At 41.4% G+C, this 20,801-nt stretch overlaps 1 protein-coding gene across 3 annotated transcripts in view; it reads left to right on the top strand.

Annotated features, from left to right (window-relative positions):
• The window catches only part of MAST4 (microtubule associated serine/threonine kinase family member 4), a 229,359-nt gene that overhangs the window by 165,415 nt on the left and 43,143 nt on the right, over window positions 1–20,801 (top strand). For all 3 annotated transcript variants that reach the window (XM_056847860.1, XM_056847861.1, XM_056847862.1), the window contains 4 exons: window positions 7,294–7,451; window positions 10,085–10,160; window positions 12,343–12,552; window positions 18,932–19,033. In XM_056847860.1, coding sequence (XP_056703838.1) covers window positions 7,294–7,451; window positions 10,085–10,160; window positions 12,343–12,552; window positions 18,932–19,033 — 546 coding nt within the window. The remainder of the gene's footprint in view (window positions 1–7,293; window positions 7,452–10,084; window positions 10,161–12,342; window positions 12,553–18,931; window positions 19,034–20,801) is intronic.

The following is a 20,801-nucleotide window of genomic DNA, read 5'->3' as shown; positions in this document are numbered from 1 at the left end:
GCAGGACGTTCCACAATTTAACCATGCGTTGTGTGAAGAAATACTTCCTTTTGTCTGCTTTGAATCTCACCCTTCAGCTTCAGGAGATAACCCCACATTCTAGTATTATTAGAAAGCAAGAGAAGCTTCTCCCTGTCCACACCATGCATAATTTTAAAGACCTCAGTCATGTCTCTCCTTACCTGCCTTTTTTCTCAGCTAAACAGCCCTAACAGCCCATTCCTGAGCTGGGGGGCTGAAAGTTCTCTCGAGGCGGTGTGACCCCGCCGCCATTGTAAGTGGCCTCTTATCATGGAATATGAGGCACGCTGGTTGTGGGGGCAGTTCCATCGGCGCCTGGGCACCACGGAGCTGCACACCGCTCCTCTGATGCCGCAGTCTCTCTGGGACCTAAATCGCAGAAGAGAGATGCAGTGCCGGCATGGGGGGGGGGGGCATTTCTGGGGCAGAGCTGACAGTAGTCAGCTTCCAAAGCCTCTCCAGCCTGGGAACGCCCATCTCCAGCAACAGTGTTGCTGCATCAGGTTTTTCCTGGCGTAGCATCGCTGTTTTCTAGCGGGGGGACGGAAGCTCAGTTTTCTTTATTATCCTTTTTAAAAAGGCTTTTTTAAGCATTGTGGCATCTGGGGAACTTCTTTGGAGGCGCCAAGGCGGGGCCTCGGCTTAGTTGGTCCCATCTGCCGCAAGAATGAGCTGTTGGTGTTTTAACCACTCCTCATAGGGCAGTTGCTTTAGCCCCCTAATCATTTTGGTTGCTTTTTTCTGCAATATCCTTTCTTAGGTGTAGTGACCAGTATAGAGCATTCCAAGTGTGGTCTCACCATAGATTTGTACAAGGGCAGTATGATATCAGCAGTTTTATTCTCTATTCCTTGTCTAATTATGGCCAACATGGAATTTGCCTTTTTCACAGCAGCCGCACAATGGACTGACATTTTCATCGAACTATCCACTACCACCCCAAGATTCCTTTCTTGGTCTGTGGCTGCCAGCACAGATCCCATCAGTGTATATGTGAAATTGGGATTTTTTGCCCCAATATGCATCACTTTATACTTGTTTACATTGAATCTCATTTGCCATTTTAATGCTCATTCCTCCAGTTTGGAGAGATCCTTTTGGAGCTCTTCAGAATCTGTTTTTGTTTTAACCACCCTAAATAATTTGGTGTCATTTGCAAACTTAGCCACCTCGCTGTTCACTCTGAGCTCCAGGTCATTGATGAACACGCTGAAAAGCACCAGTCCCAACAAAAATCCCTGAGGGACCCCACTGCTCACATCCCTCCATTGTGAGAACTGACCATTTATTTATGTTAGGGTTTTGTTACTTGTGGACCCCCAACACATTAAAAATTGGGGGAGGGGGGTTGACTGGAATGGGGAGATAGGGAAGTTCCTGTTTTAACCAGTTTTAAAGTGAATGGGGGATTTCCTTGACTATGCAGAAGTTCAGTGTAATACCTAAAACCCAAGCTATCCTTGGGTCTTTGAATCAAATTGCTGATCTAAATTCAGTTTTTAGGAAATCTTGAATATTTTAAGTAACACTGCATTCATTTTTTTGTTTGCACATCTAGAAGTAACCCTAGTACGTATGTATCAGCCATTTCTACTTCTTTCCTTTACATATATTAAAAAAGGGTAAAGGTGGTCCCCTGTGCAAGCACTGGGTCATTACTGACCCATGGGGTGACGTCACATGCATATATAACCAGGACAATTACTGCTGTGATTCCTCTTGGGTCATGGTTATGTTTTTTATGTGATAGGTGTTGCTATGATGTGACAGCTTCTTTGCTCTGCCTTAAAGAAAGTACTGCACGTATTATTTATATTACATGAAAAAGGATATCAACCAGTTGGAGTCGATTGGGCAAGTGATCTATATTTCAAATACAATAATGATATTTGCCTTTTGCTTTCTGGGTTTCTTTCCTTTATTGCAAAAAACACTAATATTTTCAGGGGGAAAGTTGAAAAAAGATGTAATTGAACATTGCTATCCCAGCCATATTGTCAGTATTAAAATTTAAATGACTTCATTTTGGATGATGAATTAATATTAGTGATTTCTCCTTCTTCCGACCCCACCTTGCTTGTCAGAAGATTTACTTTGGTGGGGGGGGGAGTAAATTGTTGAGTCTAGAAAGAATTCCCTTATCACTTACCATAATTCACTTGTGGGTGTTCTATGCTGAACCTGGATGAAAAATAAATGCAGTGCTTCTTAAACTACACTTGAAAATAGGAACAGACACAGTTAGCTAATAAGTAATTGCTATGGCAACCTCCCCTGCATCATGGAAAATTTGTAGTGAAACTACCTGAAATCAAATTGAGCTGTATTTTACAACTGATTTGCAGTTTTCTATCCTCCTTTGAATAATCTGTCCTTCAATAATAATTGAGTGTGTGCATGTTTGTACAAGTATATTTTGACTGCATAATTGTTTTAATCTAGTATTTTAAAATTTGTGACACAACTACCACCGGCAAAGATGTTTAACACACCATGGTAGCACATGCAGGTATTACTGAGTGAACAATTTATGTGATATGATAGCTTTTAATTCTCTAAATGTGTAGATTTTTGGCTTATTGTTTTTATATCACCATCAGTATGCATGACATGCTTGGGACTGGTCCCTGTCCCTAAAAGTTTATAATCCAAATTGACCATCATACCACTGGATCCCTATATTTCCGTTTGATTCAGTATTTGTTCAGGCTTAGTATTTTTGAATGAGATGTATGTGTGTGCATATGCATACACCGAGAAAAGATGTCATAATTTCTGCTATTAGTAAAATTTACAAGCTGGAAGCCCACCCCGGGGGTGGGGGGTAGGTAATTTAGAAATGTCATCCCATACCCAAAATTACCTTGTCCAGATTGTCTAAACTTTCATAGGCTTGAGCAAGCTGATTTCCCCTCTCCCACCCCCTCCTTATCGGGGTATTTCTTTAACTGTTTTATCATTCCATAGGCCCCTGGAGCCTATGTGGGCTTCATCAGGCTAGTATTTTTTCCCCTTTGGGTTACTTTACAGTGACATATTTTTCTGCATACCTGATGCTTACCGGAAGCTTACTGGGTATGTCAAAGCCACTGCCTTGTCTGGGGTGGCTTGGTTTTGCTGCTTTTGTTGTAAACAGGGATCAGCCACTTCACCATTAGATATTAGATAGATGGGGCCTGTGAAGAATCGTGGGAGGTTGGAAATCGCCACCTCATTCCTCCAGATTGCCTCCTCCAGCATTCCTTAACTGCTTGGAAGCTTGAGCAGGCTGTTTTTTGTCCTCTATGACCTCCCTCCACGCACAAACATTTTCCCTTTTAAGTGATGCTTGGGTCCACTCAACCTTGCATCCCTCCTGGATTCTTTTCAGTCTTCATCAGGAAGTTTTTTAAAAAAGGTTTCCCCACCCCCATGTTTAGTTTTGGTTTAACTTACAAAGTCATATTTTTGTACAGACCTGTAAGTCTCCCCTACCCCAGTATCTATGTTGTGGATGATCCTGTTGAGTGACTTTTGTTATCTTCGTAGGGGCCAGCCAGTTTACTCTTAGATATAGTGTTTTGTTTTATCACCTTATTATTAATTGTATCTTTGGATTCAATTCGAAGAAGTCCCCCCCATCCAAAGAAAGCATGCAGACTGGACCAAATGTGTTTGCCCACTGTGAAGTTACTGGGAGAAGGGAAAACCTAACCTTGAAGCTGAGGCCACTGGTTAATGCTGGGCCCTGTCTTCCCGTGCTGGGTAATTAATGTCATTGTCCATCCTTACAGCATGGGAAAGCATTGTGCCTCATTAATGTGTCAATACATTACCTCCCCCCAGTGAAGACATTTGTTTCTTTTCCTTTAGTGATGACACTGATTGGCAAAATCTTACTGGTTCCTTAACATAATGATATAATCTTGCTCAGTATCGATCCCTTGGTTGACTAGGGTCATGCAGTGAGGAAGAAGAAGAAAATGGTGCTGGATGCAAAAACCATACCAACCCCAAAATTACACTTGGGAACTTTTTTGGAGGGTACTTAAAACATCCTGTTAAAAAGCCCAGTAAATCCTGGCACCAAAAAGTGTTGTGAGTGAAAATTCAGTGAAATGGTTTGGATCAAGACTAAATTTACCAGTGACAGAATTAAACTTTCCTACCTCCCCACTCCCACTGCAGGCAACTGATCTCCATGCTCCTGTTGATAGGGGCCCTGAGGAATGACACGAGGGATCTGCAGTAGGAAGGCGTAGTTAGTGGAAATTGCCACATTTAGGCTGGTTACATTAATGATTTAAACAGTGCCCTCCCCAGATAACATTTGACAATCTCTGAATAGCTCCGTCTTCCTTCACTGTAAGATGTGTTTGGATGGTTGAACAGTTGTAAATTAATATCCTAATGTAGAACCCAACTTCAATCATACTTATTTTGAAGATCAGCTGGAGCGTAGAAAATTAAGGAGAAATATGAATTGCATTCTGTCCGTTGTTGGATTGTTAATGAACTGCAACATGCTGCCATGTTCTCCTATAGTATTAAACCTTCTGAAAATGGCTTCGTACAAATTACTGTGGTTAGACATTAGCATGATTACAAGTTGGAACCTGGAAGGACTTGCGGGAGGCATCTCATTTCCCCTTCCCCCACTATTACCTCTTTCCCTTTCCTGAAAGCCCCTATACCCTCTCCCCTTTTCCTGCTTCCATCTTTCCTTCCGACCCAACAGCCAACCTACATTTATCTGCCCCTCTGTCTTAAGCTCTCCCTCCAGTAGCCTCTACCCAGGAAAACTATGGCCTAGTTCTGGTCCAGGCCCATTTGCATGGTAGCGAACACTTGTGGGGGGCACCTCACTTTCCCCTCCATTCTCCTCCTCGCACTATTTCCTCTTTCCCTCCTCCTGGCAACCCCCCCACCATTCTTTTCCCTTTCCTTGCCACATTCTCTCCTCAGCTACTCACCAAAATACCTTTTATCTGCCTCCCATCTTCAGCTATATTTATCATTTGCTTACTTAATTTGTATCTCACCTTTCTCCAAAGTTGAAACCAAAGTAGCTTATCTATTCTCCTTGTAAAAAGATCTGCCTTGCCCATTCACAGCTCCAATCATTGGATTTAAGTATCCTCAGATTTGGCCAACTTCATAATGAATATATAGACAAGTGGGGGCCCGTGAAAGTCACAGTGGGGGAATGCCATCTCTTCCTTGGGGGGGATGCTGCCTTCCCCTTGTAAGGGGGAATGCCCTCTCCCCCTCACTGCGGGGGGGGGGAGGAATCTCCCAGTTGGGCCCGGCTCCCTGCAGCCGGGATGGCTGCTGCTAATAAGAGCCAGGCTTGGCTGTCCTCTGAATGGTCTGAGGTGTTTATTGCCACTGTGGCACAGCTTGGGAGCCACTTCCAGCATCTACTGCTGCCGTGGCACTACCGGGCCCGGCTCTCTGCAGTGGTGGTGGCTGTCCCCAGAATGGCCCAAGGTATCCTGTGTTGCCGTGAAGACCGGGAGCCACTCCCAGCATCTGCCGCCAGTGCCTGGCCTTGTGGCCAACCCCACCTTGTAACAGTGGCAGCTGCCACTGCCATTTGGAAAGAATGTTGTCTGCGCACGTGCAGACAGCGCTCTTTCAAAAATTGGGGAGATTTAAACCTTTTTTTTAATTTCAGATTTTTCTACAGACCTAGGGGTCTCCCAAGTCTGCAGAAACATCTGTTAGTGTGCCCCCATCTGCGGATTTAGGTATTCGCAGGCAGGGGGCATACTTTGGAATTAGATATATGGATATTTATTTTCATAATAATCAGTCTGAAACTGTCAATGCAATACATTAAAAATAAAGAGCAAGAATAGAGAAAATAAAAGTAATGGAGGAGCTTTGCTCATTTTTTTATACAAGATTAAAAACAAAAACAGAGGGTGTTGTTTATAAGAATATAGAACCACAAAGTAATTTTGAAGAAAACAACTTCTAATCTTTAGAATTTATGAAGGTATTTGATTAGTGGGTTTGACTTGTGAACAATTGATTCAACACATGTTTGGAGGCCTTCACATCACTACTTTGGTATTCGTTGGAGGTCTCCTATCCAAATACTAGCCAGGGTCAGGGCTAAGAGTATGTAACTGGCCCAAGGTCACCCAGCAAGCTTCCATGGCACAAGTGGGGATTTGAACCTGGGTTTCCCAGGTCCTAGTCCAACACCTTAACCACTACAACACACTGGCTCTCATGAAAAGCAGTGTACAAACACAGCCCATTCCTGACCTCCAAGGATGAAAGTCCCTAGGAGGCCAAAAAGGGGCTGTGCTGGCGTTGGAGTCCCCTGTGCTGGCACCTGGGCTACTTACACTGGTGGGAAGGCCTGGATCCTGGTCTCCTGGCGCTGCCATGGCAGCGCTGCCCAGGGACACCAGCAGGGCCTTCCGCTGGCATCCCACTGGCGCAAAACCTCTCACCGGTGTCCCGGGGGGCATTCTCGGGACGTACTGGGGGGGGGGTGGAACTGCCAATAGGCACCTTCCTGTCCCCTTTCGGCCTGGCACACTGGTGGGGAGAACGGTTTTGCTGTGCCTGCTTTTTTGTAGGTGCAGCCTTGCTGTTCTCAATGGAACAAAATGCCCCATTTAAAAAGCTGGCGAAAGGCTTTTTGAAGCCTTTCGGCGGCTGGGAAACAGCTTTGGGGGTGCCGCTGCGGTGCCTCGGCCACTCTGTCCCCAGCCGCCAAAAGGCCAGGAATAGGCTGTTAAATAAATAGTAAGAGAGTAAGAGAGTTTCCTCAATTGGCATCAGCTGAAGTTTCCAAATTATCTCATAGACAATCCCAGGGAGAGTTCATTACCAGTGTCTAGCCCTGATGTTACTGTGACCTAGATCAGCATGGTCGATTCAGCTAACTTGAGGCAGGGAGCCAACTTCTGTGCTAGATATGTAGAAGAAGACATTCTTAGTAGCTAAGTTAACTTGTGTTTCCAGTAATGATGGATCCAGTATAACTCCCAGAGTGGATCAGGTAAGCCTCATAGGTTCCTAGTTTCACTAACTTTATCTATTTTAAATGCAAGTGGAAAACCTGCCAATGGAAAACTGTTTGCAAGAGCAAACCTGTGCCTGTACATTTGCATATAAAATAAGGATGTTTGTCATTGTATTTCTTTAAATGAATCCAAAGATAACTCTTTTTACTGTGTTCTGAAAACTTTGGATTTCTGAAAGCAATCCGTGCAGTCTTTAAGATGGCTTTAGGGCTATGCCATGAATTAATCTTCTACATGTTTTTTGCAGTCATCCTGTTCCTCCCAAGAGAAGTTACACCAGTTACCATACCAACCAACACCAGATGAACTGCATTTTTTGTCTAAACATTTCTGTGCCACGGAAAGCATTGCCAGTGATAGTAGATGTAGGACCACTCAAATGCGTCCACGATCAAGAAGCCTCAGGTGGGTTAACCTCTCTGAAATCAGAGATTACATCGGATTGTAGGAATCTGTGTAAATATGACTTTTAAAAATGTAATATAACTTAGTTTCTATTCACTGATGTGACTTACGGTGGGTAGGATCCAGCCAGCTTTTTCACTCCATCTCACCCAGTTCTTCTCCTTACTGTAGACTGCAACCCACATGGCTTTTGTACATGCAGATCCCATGATCCCCAGCAATATCCTGTTTGGGTGGTCAGTGGGACCCTGCTTCCTTTTTTACTAACAAGAAATGCTGTTTGGATCTCACCCAGTTGTATGAACTCACCCTATTTACTATTAAATTCCTAATTTTTACTTCTTTAGCATTTTGATTTAATAATTTAAAATATTCTTACTGTACCAGTAGAAATGCTTTCAAAATATTTGTGACAGTGGCTACATTTAGACACCTTCCTTAAGTGCAGTTGCATTTGTTGCAGGGCTTGTGCAGTTGGTTGCAAGGCTCTCGCATCTCTTCATTCTCCCTACCTTTACGCATGGATGATCATGGTTAACAACCAGTTACATGTAATATATGAATGCCTGTGTTAACTGGAATTGAGCTCCGTCCCCCAACTATGATTCTAAACCAGGGTTAAACCCTGCATTAGTACTCGATGTGTAATTTGAGTGAAACTTTAATCACAAATCTCGGTACTGAAAGATGGAAGAATAAGGTGTGAGGAGCATGTGTGACCCTGGCTGCAAGCTGAGTTTGTGCTTAGTGTTACTTCAACCAGTATAAATTATTCAGGATTCTTAACTTTACAGCAGCTATACTTTTAAAAATATTTTCTTCCTTTAAAGTTTGGAGTACATCATCATGATGAGTAAAAATGTTACCTTCATAATCTCTAGAGTATTGAAATGTTGTAAAGGATACTTTCTGAAAGAGAAAATCATAGGATTTTAAAAATCCAGTTCACAGATTATTTTTTAAAAACTTTTAGATATGGAATATACAGCAGGGATAGCATTTCCTTAAAGGCGAGCAATGTGGCCTTCCTTCCCCAATTACATGAGAAAAATTAAAACATATTCTGAATATGTTCCAGTTACAATGTATTATGGGAATTGTGGTACATCTCTTCAGTGAAACCGCAGTACCAGATGCTAGAGCAGTGACTTGTAATTTGTGCATGCCCAGACCAAGTCATTCATGTACAACAAACAAGCACCTGACTCCTAATAGATTCTTGTTTTATACCTTAATCTCCCTCAGCCATGTTGGGAAAACAAAATGGAATTGTGGAACTATGAAGTTCAGTTGCAATGATATCAGTTTGTTGTTAGGCCTCTACAAACACAGTATTTCCTAGGGGGGTGGTTCCTTTTTTACTTTTTGATGAACAGTGGCTTTTGGCAAAAAATGGGAGGGTGCCATTCTCTTAGTTTCTGGGAATGGAACCTCTCTAACATTAAAAATTCACTTCAGCGGTTTGAGTGATGCATTGAGTTTTAAACAAAACGAGTAATCTTTCTAGTGTTTAATTAATTAAACATTTCTGTCTGTGATGAAATTCGGTGTTACTTGCACAATTTTCTCCAGTCAAATGCTGTCGTTACATAGGCCATTACAGCCTCTGGCTGCAGCAGACATTAGAAGGAGATGGATGGTAAATAAACTCAAGCAGACATTAGAAAAAGATTTACAGTAGATGAGGATTTTGTGATAGATGCAATGTACCGTATATACTCGAGTATAAGCCGAGTTTTTTAGCCATGATTTTTGGCTTTAAAAACTCACCTCGGCTTATACTTGGGTCAATACGGTAATTCGCCTGCCGGGCCCTCTCCCAGCGTGCTCCCGCCAGCCAGCTGATGGGTGGGCTGTCCCGCCTTCTCCCCTCCCCACCCGATCGCGCCTTCTGCTCGGCGGCGGTGGCGTCTTCTTCCCCACCCCGCCCCACCCCACCTGATCGCGCCTTCTGCTCTTGTGCTCTTCCTGAGCTCTTTCGGGCCAAGTGCTCAGGAATGCGCTATTAGCTAGCTCCTGAGTTAGTCACATCTCCCACTATGGCAAGAGACCTCCAAGCAAAGGTCATTGTTGCCTGCTAGCAACTCAAAGGCTGGTGGGGGGAAATGAGGGAAATGGGGTGGGCGCATGGGTGATGTGCCAATGTGCAACATCACTTTTTGCCGAAAATCTTAAGTAGAGTCAAAACACCAGGTGTGGTGTTCTAGGATTTGCCACAAACTCTGTGGTTTCACCATAGAGAGTAGGTAAATCTAGAACATCACCCCTGATGTTATGACATTGCTAACAGTTTTTTGCCAGGAGCAGCACTGCATGCAAGTGTGACTCTGGCACCTGCCCCTGCCCCTTACATTTCCCCAATGTGACAGGAAATGACCTAAGCTCCCTAACTGATGAACTGTATAAAACAACCTGTAAATGTGTTTAAGCAAATAATGACCCAACGTTATTTAAAGCCAAAGGTGAGGAATTGCTTCACACACCTTCAAATTTTGTCAACATGTCAGTGTTTCAGTTTGCAGTTAGAGAGTATATTATACTAATGATGCTGACATTGCAAAAAACATAAATTAAAAAACCCATTTTCGTTTCATTCAAGGCGCGTTTCAATGGATATTTTGCTTTCCTTGCAGCCCTGGACGTTCTCCTGCCTGCTGTGACCATGAAATAATTATGATGAACCATGTATACAAAGAGAGATTCCCAAAGGTAATGAATAATATTAGTTGTATCCAGTATCTAACTTAACAAAAAGTCCAGGTTCTAAGGCACTGAATGTTCCTTTGTTATTTGGGGTAGATCAGATTAATTTACTTAAGGCAAAGGTTCTTCATCAAGGCATCAGTATTCTTATTTAAACATCAATTTAAAAACATTTATTGTCAGCTAGATAATTATGCAGTAGTGCAGCTGATCTGCTTTGGAAAAGAATTATGCTGAGAATTTGCTTGTCTTCCGTTACCAGGACTGAAGGGAAGGCACCCCGAAAGTGCCTTGGGGAAAGCACGCACGGTGCTTTGAGGGAAGACGCTTACAGTGTCTTGAGTTCCAGAGATCAATCTGAATTGCCCCAGTGATCTCTCAGTTTTATTAAGGAATATTACAATGGATAGCAAAGGTCAGTCAGTGATCACACAATGGAACTTAGGCAAGGCATACCACGATTAATGATTAACAAGATCAAGGCATAGCGAAGACAATGACACATTCCATAGGATGAGTGGATTACCCAAAACTAATCACTTTAAGGTTACTGAGGTAAGGAGGTCACTATACAGTCAGTGAACTTTGGCCAGGAGCATCTCAGAGACCCAGAATTTGTTATGACCAATATTTCAATATGGCAAGAATCAGGGTTTTGTGGAACCAATATTAACATGGCGAAGGTGTGCCCTGCCGCCAATAATTAATTAAGTTTCATAAATCTCTACACAGGACCCAAAATGCCCTGTTCGCACGCACCAGTTTTCATGATTTCCACCTTTCTCTGCAGCAATTTTTGTGCTGCAGTGAGGCAGTTCTACAGGGTACTTGACTTTCAGGGGGCATGGTCAGAAAAAAAAGATCCTACGAAAAACCCTACATGGAAGCCTGGTGAAGATTTGGCAGGGTCATGCACAATTCTTGGCACCTACTGAAATATTGTTTTATTGGGTCTTTTATAAAAGGAATATTTCTGCTGGTTTCACAGTCTAGTGTTTAAAATATTGTTTTTCAAAAGTTTCATTTGTATTGATTTTAGTGCAGCTGTTAGCTTAAAATATTCATAAAGTTTTACCTCTTTCTAAAGATTCATTATATTTTCACTTCTAATTATTTTTTTGGCATATATCGTGATGTTAGTCTGTCAAGAGCAGTAGAAAAGAGCAAGAGTCCAGTAGCACCTTAAAGACTAACAATATTTCTGGCAGGGTATGAGCTTTTGTCAGCTATAGCTCACTTCTTCAGAAGTGCTACTGGTCTCTTGCTCTTTTCTACTCATATTACTTTTCACATACGGTCTTGTAAAGACTGTAATATCAGAACTCAGGATTGTAGCCTATTGCGGTTGTACTCACTCTGGGGCTCGCAGGGAGCCACATGTACGATTACCATCCACTAAAAGAGCCACATGGACTTCCTGTCATGAGACCTGCACCTCAGGGAGGCTCACAAGTTACCCGTTCCTCCAGCAGCAGCATGCTAGGGACCACAAGCCCCACAGGGCAAGCCCCAGTTACCCAAAACCTGAGGCAGAAGCCACTTTGGGGAATGGTGCTCAGAAGAGCCCGGGTTGCATGCCAAGTGCCACATGTGGCTTCCCAGGCCACTGAGTGAGTATCACTGGTCTAAATATTGTTGAAGGCTTTCACGGTCAGAGTTCATTGGTTCTTGTAGGTTATCCGGGCTGTGTAACCGTGGTCTTGGAATTTTCTTTCCTGACGTTTCGCCAGCAACTCTGGCAGGCATCTTCAGAGTAGTAACACTGAAGAGACACTGTCCTTCAGTGTTACTACTCTGAAGATGCCTGCCACAGTTGCTGGCGAAACGTCAGGAAAGAAAATTCCAAGACCACGGTTACACAGCCCGGATAACCTACAAGAACCAATATCACTGGTCTATTGCAATATTTATTTATGTATCTTTCTGCTTTCACTACATTATCTTCTACCCACTTTCTGCATTGTTATATGTCATTCCTTATACAGTTTTTTGTTTGCATTATTTTCTGATTTTCTAACCGTAGTCCTATTGCGTTGTTTATTGGAAGTATTATGCTGTCTATCTGAATTGTTTTTTGTGTTTTGTAATCTGCCTTGAGTCTCTGCGAGAAAGGCAGGCTATAAATGAGTAAATAAATAATAACTAACATAACATATTTTGATTAAATGTTTAAAAATGTTCGTTCTAGGCTACAGCTCAGATGGAAGAACGACTTCAGGAGATTATCACCAACCATTCTCCTGACAATGTCCTCCCCTTGGCAGACGGAGTGCTTAGTTTCACCCACTATCAGATCATTGAGCTGGCTCGCGACTGCTTGGACAAATCTCATCAGGGTCTCATCACCTCACGATATTTCTTTGAATTACAGCACAAACTAGATAAACTTCTACAAGAGGTATGGATCACACAAAGGTTATCTAGAAATCACTGAGATGCCACTGTATTTTAAAAAGTATGTTAAACACGTGTTCAGTTCCATGGCTACTGAAGAAAACTTACAGTGGTAGCTCTTGATTCATTGCTTTGTAAAGCATTTAAACATATACAGTTATAACTTGAATGTTCCCGTTGTGTGCCAGATGGAACAGTCTTCTACTTCCCTCTGTTGTGAACAAACGAAATGTTATGTTCTAATTTAATCTTGTCGACTCTACTAAATATTTGGGTGGGCCAGAAAAAAGAAACAATACCAGAGGAGACTTGGGTGGATCTTGCCAACTGCACAGTTAGCTTACAAATCAGGTAAAAGAAGAAAGCAGACATGAAAAAAAGTTGTGGGTATCTTGTATCATAAAGCTTCCACAATTTTTTTAAAACATACAGTATAATTGTTAATATTCTCCCTTCAGAAATCTGTGGGACCTCTTCACAATACAGAGCTAAATTTTGAAGAATAGGCATACCGCCCTGCAACAGTCACTTCATTATGTCAAAACTACAGTTAACAGTTGCACATGGGACACCAGATTTGATAAGTGCCCATGACAGCAGAGAAGATACAGGACACATTCACCTTCCCCAAACATGACAGGTGATATGGGACCTACATTGTTTTGTTATATTAATTTTGTAGTCCTTGCCGAAGTGCTTCCTGCCGTGTTGCATGATGGCGTAGAGACGTGTTTGGAAGGGGGAAAACAACTGTCAACAAGATACCCATTGAGAATGAGTTGTCGATTGATTTAATAAGTTTCTTCACTTACCAAATGCTGCACTCGAGTACTTTTATTCTGTCCCTTTTCTTCTAAAAGCCCATTTGTCCTTTGGCAGTGTCACCTTCCACTTTGTAGCAACTTTTTTTTTTGCCTCATCCTCATAAGGCTGGGCACTTAACCTGCTATGGGTGCAGAACTGGAACCGGAGTAATGAGAATGAGAATGTGAGGCACAGTGATTTCTCCAAATCAATGAGCGCACAGCCATAGATAAGTTACTCAGGAGCAGTTCAACAAATATTACTCAAATTCAGAATTATATGTGTAGCTAAGTGTACAACATAAGGATTTTTTTGGAGATCTAATGCTTTTACTCAGTATATATTTTAATCCACTGCACATAAGTCTACATGTACAAGGTCTGAACACTTGACATCTTGATGGATTTGGGGTAATAGTATTGGAGCATCCCTGTACTGGAGAACAACGAGAGGACATGTCCCAGCTGTGGTTAGAAATCTGCATTAAGCGATCTCATACACTCAATAAGGCATCTCCTTAAATCCTTATAATGGGCCTTTCTCTTAATTTAATGTTTGATTCCATCAAGATGCTTCCTGGGGTTTTCATTACAGTTAAATCATTGTCCATTACACTGTAAGTACTAGCACTACTCAGCTTTTTAAAAATTTGTTTTGAAATGTATTAGATAAATACATGTAGATGGGCTGTATTTACCTGAAAGGATGACAGAATTGAATATAGGAAGACACCCCCTAAAATAAGTTATACACATAGGGCTTTTTAAATTACTGTGCATTCTTGTAGCTTGTATGCAAATATAAGATGACTTTATCTTTTTCTTGACCTCACACCTAGGAAAAAACCTATTCTTCCTTTTGAGCAAATAGAAAAACATAATTCACATGTAAACCTTTTGACTGTCTGGAAAGTTCTGATAAAGATGAGGTTCGCAGAATATGCTACATGTGATTTAAATATATCCCTGTCTTCTGCTGGTTCTAGAATAATATGAAGGAATACATACCTATAGTTGGTTGTGATAAACTGATAGCAAACAGAATAAAAATAGTGCTGCAGTTTTAAAGAGCATTTTCAGGAATAATTTTGGTGGTGCTGAATTATGGACGGCGTTTGGTTCTAAAGCACACCTGTATACAATATCCTTGGGCTCACACAGAGTTTTTATGATTTTCATTTATGTACCTTTATTCCCAAGTATGAAAACTATCTTTTGTGCTACCTCTTACAATGTTCAACTTAAGTTTAAATCCTTACAGGGATGCCTGCTGTTTGTTGGAACTAAATTGTGGGAACCCACTTTGGGTTTCTGATGATACATTCGTTGTCAGTTCCCAGCTGTGACATTCAGTAGATAGCCGTCTCCTGCTGCTTGGCACATTGTGATTGCTCTGCATGGCTAGGGAAAGTTATGAGGTGACTGAGCAGCTTGATTTAGCTGGCATTTTTTGTAGTTCTAAGGTCAAGGTCAATTTGAGTTTAATGCTTTCTTGCCGCACCTTATTTTGCTTTCATGGAATCTTTTGTTCATGTTCATTAGGTGCAAGGGTAAACCTTAGATAGAAATTGGGGTACATTCAGCATACCAATGTTATGTCATTGTCAGATATATCTACAACACATACAACTGATTCTTCTTCCATAAGCCATGCAATACTATACTGCAATAATAGATCAGTATTGTCTTTAAAGAATTAAATAATATCTCTCAATCTTAATATTTAATGTGTTAGCTTTTTATTGGTTTAGCTGCAACTCATGAGTTTAAAAAAATCTTATGAAAAGTAAATTTCTAGCCGTGTTTGTTTGATTCAGCTTTGCACTCATGAATATCCATCCAGTACAGTTGAGAATAAGGAGTGGATGCAATTTGAACTTTATCCTGCAGCTTCTATTATTCTAACAAAGAAGTGCCTTTTTGAGATAGGAACAAAGGAACGTCAATATCTTTCAGCCAAAAGAAGTAACATATGGCTTCTTTGCATTCATTAGGTCTCTGAGAGTCTGTTCTTTGTTACTAGACAAAAAAGTTTGAGAGAATTCAGAATACAATTCAGAAACTTGCAAATTCTTTCCCAACCTTTTTGAAGAAAAGTGTTCTTTTGTTCCTGTCCTTCCACATTATTATTTCCTTTTCTTTTCTGATTATCTACAGAATGTACCATTGCATTTAGTACTTGTAGCGCAGTTGCCTGCTGTCCCTCCCCAAAGTATGTATAGTTGTTTTTTTATTCCACAGAAAAGGAGATGAAATATTTACTTGTTAAGCACGTAGCTGAAAATGTAAAAGATATTTGCTCTGGTCCAGCAATGGCACGCTATATGTCAAAGCAAGCTTTTGTATATGTATCACATTGCCAGATGTGGTCTGTGGGTGCTGAGTGGTATTTTAAATACCTTGCTGTTTATATGACATTTGTGGGTCAAGCCTGTGAATTTACTTGCAGGGATAAATGGTTCATCCTAAGCATCCTGAAAGAAGGAAGGGATAGATATAATAAGTAGTAACTGATTTGCATCATCAGCGTTCACAGTGCTAAACACATTTATGGTAGGCATTAGATCCAGGCCCCCTTTTAAGCTCCAGAGCGGTAGTACATTAGTTTGTCGCAGGGGGCTGAAGTTGGTTCCCAGTTCCAAGTCCGTTCCCAGTTCCTTATTCACATTTCCTAGTTCCTGAATGATATTGAGAACAATTTAAAAGCACCTCACCCCAAAATAAAGTTTGGACCACCACATATCACACACCCCACATTCAGGGGACTGTGCTGTCCGAGTGGGTGCCTGGCTGGTCCATAGTCCAGTTCTTGTGCCAGCTGCTCCCAAGTGAGGTACCCCCAGGACAAATGCACATACAGATACTGAGGCTCAGCTGCACCCCACATCTTTGAACCACCCCACATTACACATCCCCACACTCCAGAGACTGTTCCCTGCAAGAAGGTATACAGTGGTATCTGGTCCAAACACTGGTTCTGGCACCACAGGCTTCTTTTTGGATGCCCTCCCCCCGAAATATTGCAAATAAGATTTGAATAAGGAACTGAAACAGTTGTGTGCCTTCTGCACCCCGAAATAAAGTTTGGACCACCTCATATAATACACCCCCACATTCAGGGGACTGTGCCCTCCGAGAGGTTACATGCTGGGTCCTGGTCCAAAGTCTGGTTCTTGTGCCAGCTGCTCCCAAATGGAGTGCCCCCAGGACAAATGCACAGACAGACACTGAGGCTCAGCTGCACCCAAAACAATCTTTGGACCACCCCACATTACACATCCCCACTCTTCAGACTACAGTGAGGCTGTACCACCATAAAAGGTGGAGCAGCATTTTGGGAGATGATACACAATGAAATAAGGACGATTTTACAACAAAATATTTCTAAAACTCCTGAAATGATGCTGTTAAGTATGATACCAGACACTATTTTTACTCATCGATCTTTTTTGATATATGCTACCACGGCTACTTGAGTGATATATGCAGCTAAATGGAAGACTGACGAGATACCGACTAAAAAAGACTGGATTAATAAGATGCTACAATTGACAGAGATGGCGAAACTTACAGCTTTGATAAATCAGACTGATAATGTACAATTTTGGGGGGAATGGGAGGCGTGGAGAATTTACTGTGAAAATCAATTTGCAATGGGTTCATTTAAAGGATATTCTTTGATTTAATCTCTTATATATACTTTTGTATTATGGTTATATTAAGGTATTTAACTAACATATTTTCACCAAGATAAGACACCTATATATTAATTAAAAATATGGGGATTGATTTTGTTAGCAAAGGTATACACAATTTATTTTTAGATGGAAGGGAATGAGGGGGAAGTCATTTTAAGTTTAATTATTATGATTAATAGCTTGATATTATTTGTATTAATTTTAAGTATGATGAATTATATGTTGATATTTTAAATGAAGAAAATAATAAAAAAATTAAAAAAAAGGTGGAGCAGCAACACTGCAGCGCAAGGAGTTTTCCCAGGGTGAAAGGAGTTAGTAAGCTGCCTAAAGGCAGCTCTACCCCCAGGAATGACTTAGGAACGCCTCCCCCCATGCCAGCGTGGGCTTTCCCTTCTGGGAATTCCCTGCTGGTGTGGCTGCGCTGGCAGTGGGGGCTGGCGCAACTCCGCAGCTCCACGACGCCAGCGTGATTGCCTCCAGGCGTAAGTGCCCCTTATCCCGTGTTAAAGGATTGCACGCTAAGTATCTGATGATGATTAAATTATTTATGTAGAGTTTTTATGTCTGGAAACCACTTTGAACTTGTTTGGGAAAGTGGTAAACAAATAAATAAATATTTCCACCTGTGGTAGCAAACAACTTGAGATGATGGCAATCACTTCCACCTCTTTATGAAACAAAGGTAAATCATCCCTCTTGAGTCCTCCATGATACTGCCATTACACATTTTAAACTGAAATCTGAATGCCAGTTTGAATAAATGTTGAATGGATTCATTCATATGTAAATCTTTTGCTTTTCTGGATAGTCCCTTAGTGCCACCCTTCAAAATATTGGTCATTGTTAAGATTATTTGGTCCCATACAGGCATTCTTCCACAAGGATTGCGATTGGTGCCTGGTTCAACTGTAGAACCTTTTCTAGTTTATCTCATACATTTAGGGTGGGAAAGCTGTAGCAATTCCTGGATGCATGTACACATTAATACAATACATGGACTTCCTGTTCCATTTCAGGAGGACAATTAAAAATGTGTACAAAAAATAAGGTACAACACCAGTATTGATACAGTAGTCTCTGCAGAACTCAGAACTAAAAATAGAATTTCTTGTCTGCTAATTTACTTGACAAGACTGTCACAATTCAGGTAACTACAGAAGATAACGCTGGACCATCTTCTGCTTTAACCTTTCTGTAGTCAAAATCTTGTGTTATTCAGTTTATCCTTCTGATGCAGAGGAAGCTGAGAAAGCAGATTATTTGTTCTGCTGTCAAATAGTAGCAATCTTTCAGTGTCGATGTAATTTTTGGATTATTATGTTCTTTTGAAGGGTTTCCCATTTGAAATTAATATTTCTGTCTGATCCCTTTTTTAAAGGAATAAGAGAAGAATTAGGTTTACTCTTATGAAGATCACAATAGCCCAAGTTTGATTCTTGTGTTGCAGTTTGGATCCAGGTTTATTTTAAATTTTAATTGGGATAAGTCATCTTCTACCCCAAATTTTGCTGGTGCCAATTTATTCCAAATTCTGCTGTAGTAGTTGAAAAAATTGGACCCAATATGTGCTATCTACTGCTGTTTCCTGCAGAGGTGATCACTTAACTGAAGTTCATTATAACAAAGCTATTTAGAGGTTTCCCTAACTTGTATGTTTGTTAACTGATGTACTATCTATATTGATTACCTCTGTAAGTAAGTCTCTCTTATATGAAACTTGTGAATACTGTTTTGTGCTTACCTGTTTAAGCCAGTTGAACTGAGCTAAGGTTGGGATAATATATAGTTTACTTATTTTATTTGGTTTGCCACAATAAAGCTTTTTCTGTGTCCATTGTTAGTATTAAGGCTCTTTTTTGACAGGCTCTTTTTTTGACAGGCTCAAGAAAGATCAGAAAGTGGAGAACTGGCATTTATTAAGCAACTGGTCCGAAAGATTCTTATTGTCATTGCTCGTCCTGCTCGCTTACTGGAATGCTTGGTAAGATGACCCCTTACTTTAATCAGTTTGGAAATTTGGATTGCTATGGAAGGTCAATTGAAAGTTTCTAGGAAGGGGCATGTTAAGCTTTGAATTGCTGTTTTCAGAATTAGGTACTACCAGTGGAGGACCAGTGAGAACTCACGGGTGGGGTGGAAGAAGAGTCTGATTACTCCACTCTCTCCCTCCTTTTTGTCTTTTCCGCTCCATCCTTGTTTGCAGCTTCTTGACTTTTCTTCTCTCCCACCCACCTGCATACCTGCCTTTTCCTGTTTCCTCTAGCTAGGCAGCTTCTTTTCCCCCTCACTCACCTTTTATGTTTCCCCATCTTCTGCCCCCCCTTTCTAATTTTCATCTTTTCTGCTTTTGCTCTCTAAAGCTTTATCTTCTTTCTGTCCTATCTTTTATTTTATTTCTGCTCACCTACTCCTCTCCCCTCCTAGCATCGGCTCTCTGCTGGCATCCCCCCCCACCCAATCGTTGGCTCTCTGCTGGCCTCCCCCCCACCATCATTGGTGTTCTTCTCGGCCTCTCCTCTATTGTCAGTGCTCTGCTTGTCTGGGTCCCCATTGTTGGTGAGGCACCCTCCCACTTCCTCACCTCGTTCGCCAGGTTATCACCTGCTTCTCCCGCCCCCCATCCTTGGCACAGCTCTTGCTCACCCACTCACCTCCCAACCTCAGCACAATGCCTGCTGACCCACTGCGCCACTGACATTTCAGTGCACAGTGCTGCTGCCAGGCTGTCTGAAGCCCAGAGGCAGCTATGCTGTCTGTGCTTGCACAAAAAATGTACCCCCTCATATTTGGGGGGGGGATATAAATCCCCCAATGTATTCTTTTATGGTTTTCACATTTTTTCTGAAAACCTGGGGGAGGGGGAGTGTCTCCCAAGTTTGCAGGAAAATCTGTTTTGTGTCAATGTGGCCCCAATCTGTGGATTTAGATAGCGGCTGATGGTGGCCACCCTTTGCTATTAGATATATAGATTTTTTAAAAATCTGTTTCATACTGGTACTATAAGCATTAAATCACAGTGGTTTTTTTTGTTGTTGTTTCCCCTCTCATTATCTGGGATGAACTTTGTGAAAGCTACACAAACAGAACATAAACATTTGAGATTTATGACTTTAGGCTTGACTGCACTTATTGTTCTGGTAGTTTGTGTGTGTGTGTATGGGAGGGTAGGTATAACATTTATTTCAGCTTTAGAAATGTTCAGAACTAGGTTTATGTTTTCTGCAAGCACATAAGGCTGTTAGGGCATCAGAGAGGGGAATTGTGCACCTTTACTTTATGCAATAAAATTAGATTACTATTACTACTTCCCTATAGTCAATTACTTCCCTGTAGTCAACAGATTTTGTGGATTATTAATACATTAAGATGCCTTATCCTGAGATCAGCAAAGTCTAATCTGACTGGCAGCCACTCTCAGATAGAGTCTCTTCACATCACCTGCACCCTGATCCTTTTAACTGGAGCTGCTTGGGATTGGACCTGAGGCCTTCTGCATGTAAAGCCAGTACTCTAGCACTGAGCAACCGCCCCTCAGGAGAGCTACCTACATTTTCTGAGGCAATTAATGTCTTGTGTCTCCTTATTTAATGGCTTTTGTTATAGGTCTAAACATTAGTCCACATTATTAAATTTACTAGAATTAGAACATTAATTTGATTGACACAATCTGTGAATCAAGTGAAGCGCTTAATTATCTTTAAAAGTTGCAACTATTGTGTAGAATGTAAATTCCTGATTTATATGTTTGT

The sequence above is a fragment of the Euleptes europaea genome, chromosome 4 (genome assembly GCF_029931775.1).
Source record: "Euleptes europaea isolate rEulEur1 chromosome 4, rEulEur1.hap1, whole genome shotgun sequence".
Classification (NCBI taxonomy): domain Eukaryota; kingdom Metazoa; phylum Chordata; class Lepidosauria; order Squamata; family Sphaerodactylidae; genus Euleptes; species Euleptes europaea.
Note: the sequence above shows the minus strand (reverse complement) of the source record. Positions and strands in the feature narration are given on the sequence as shown.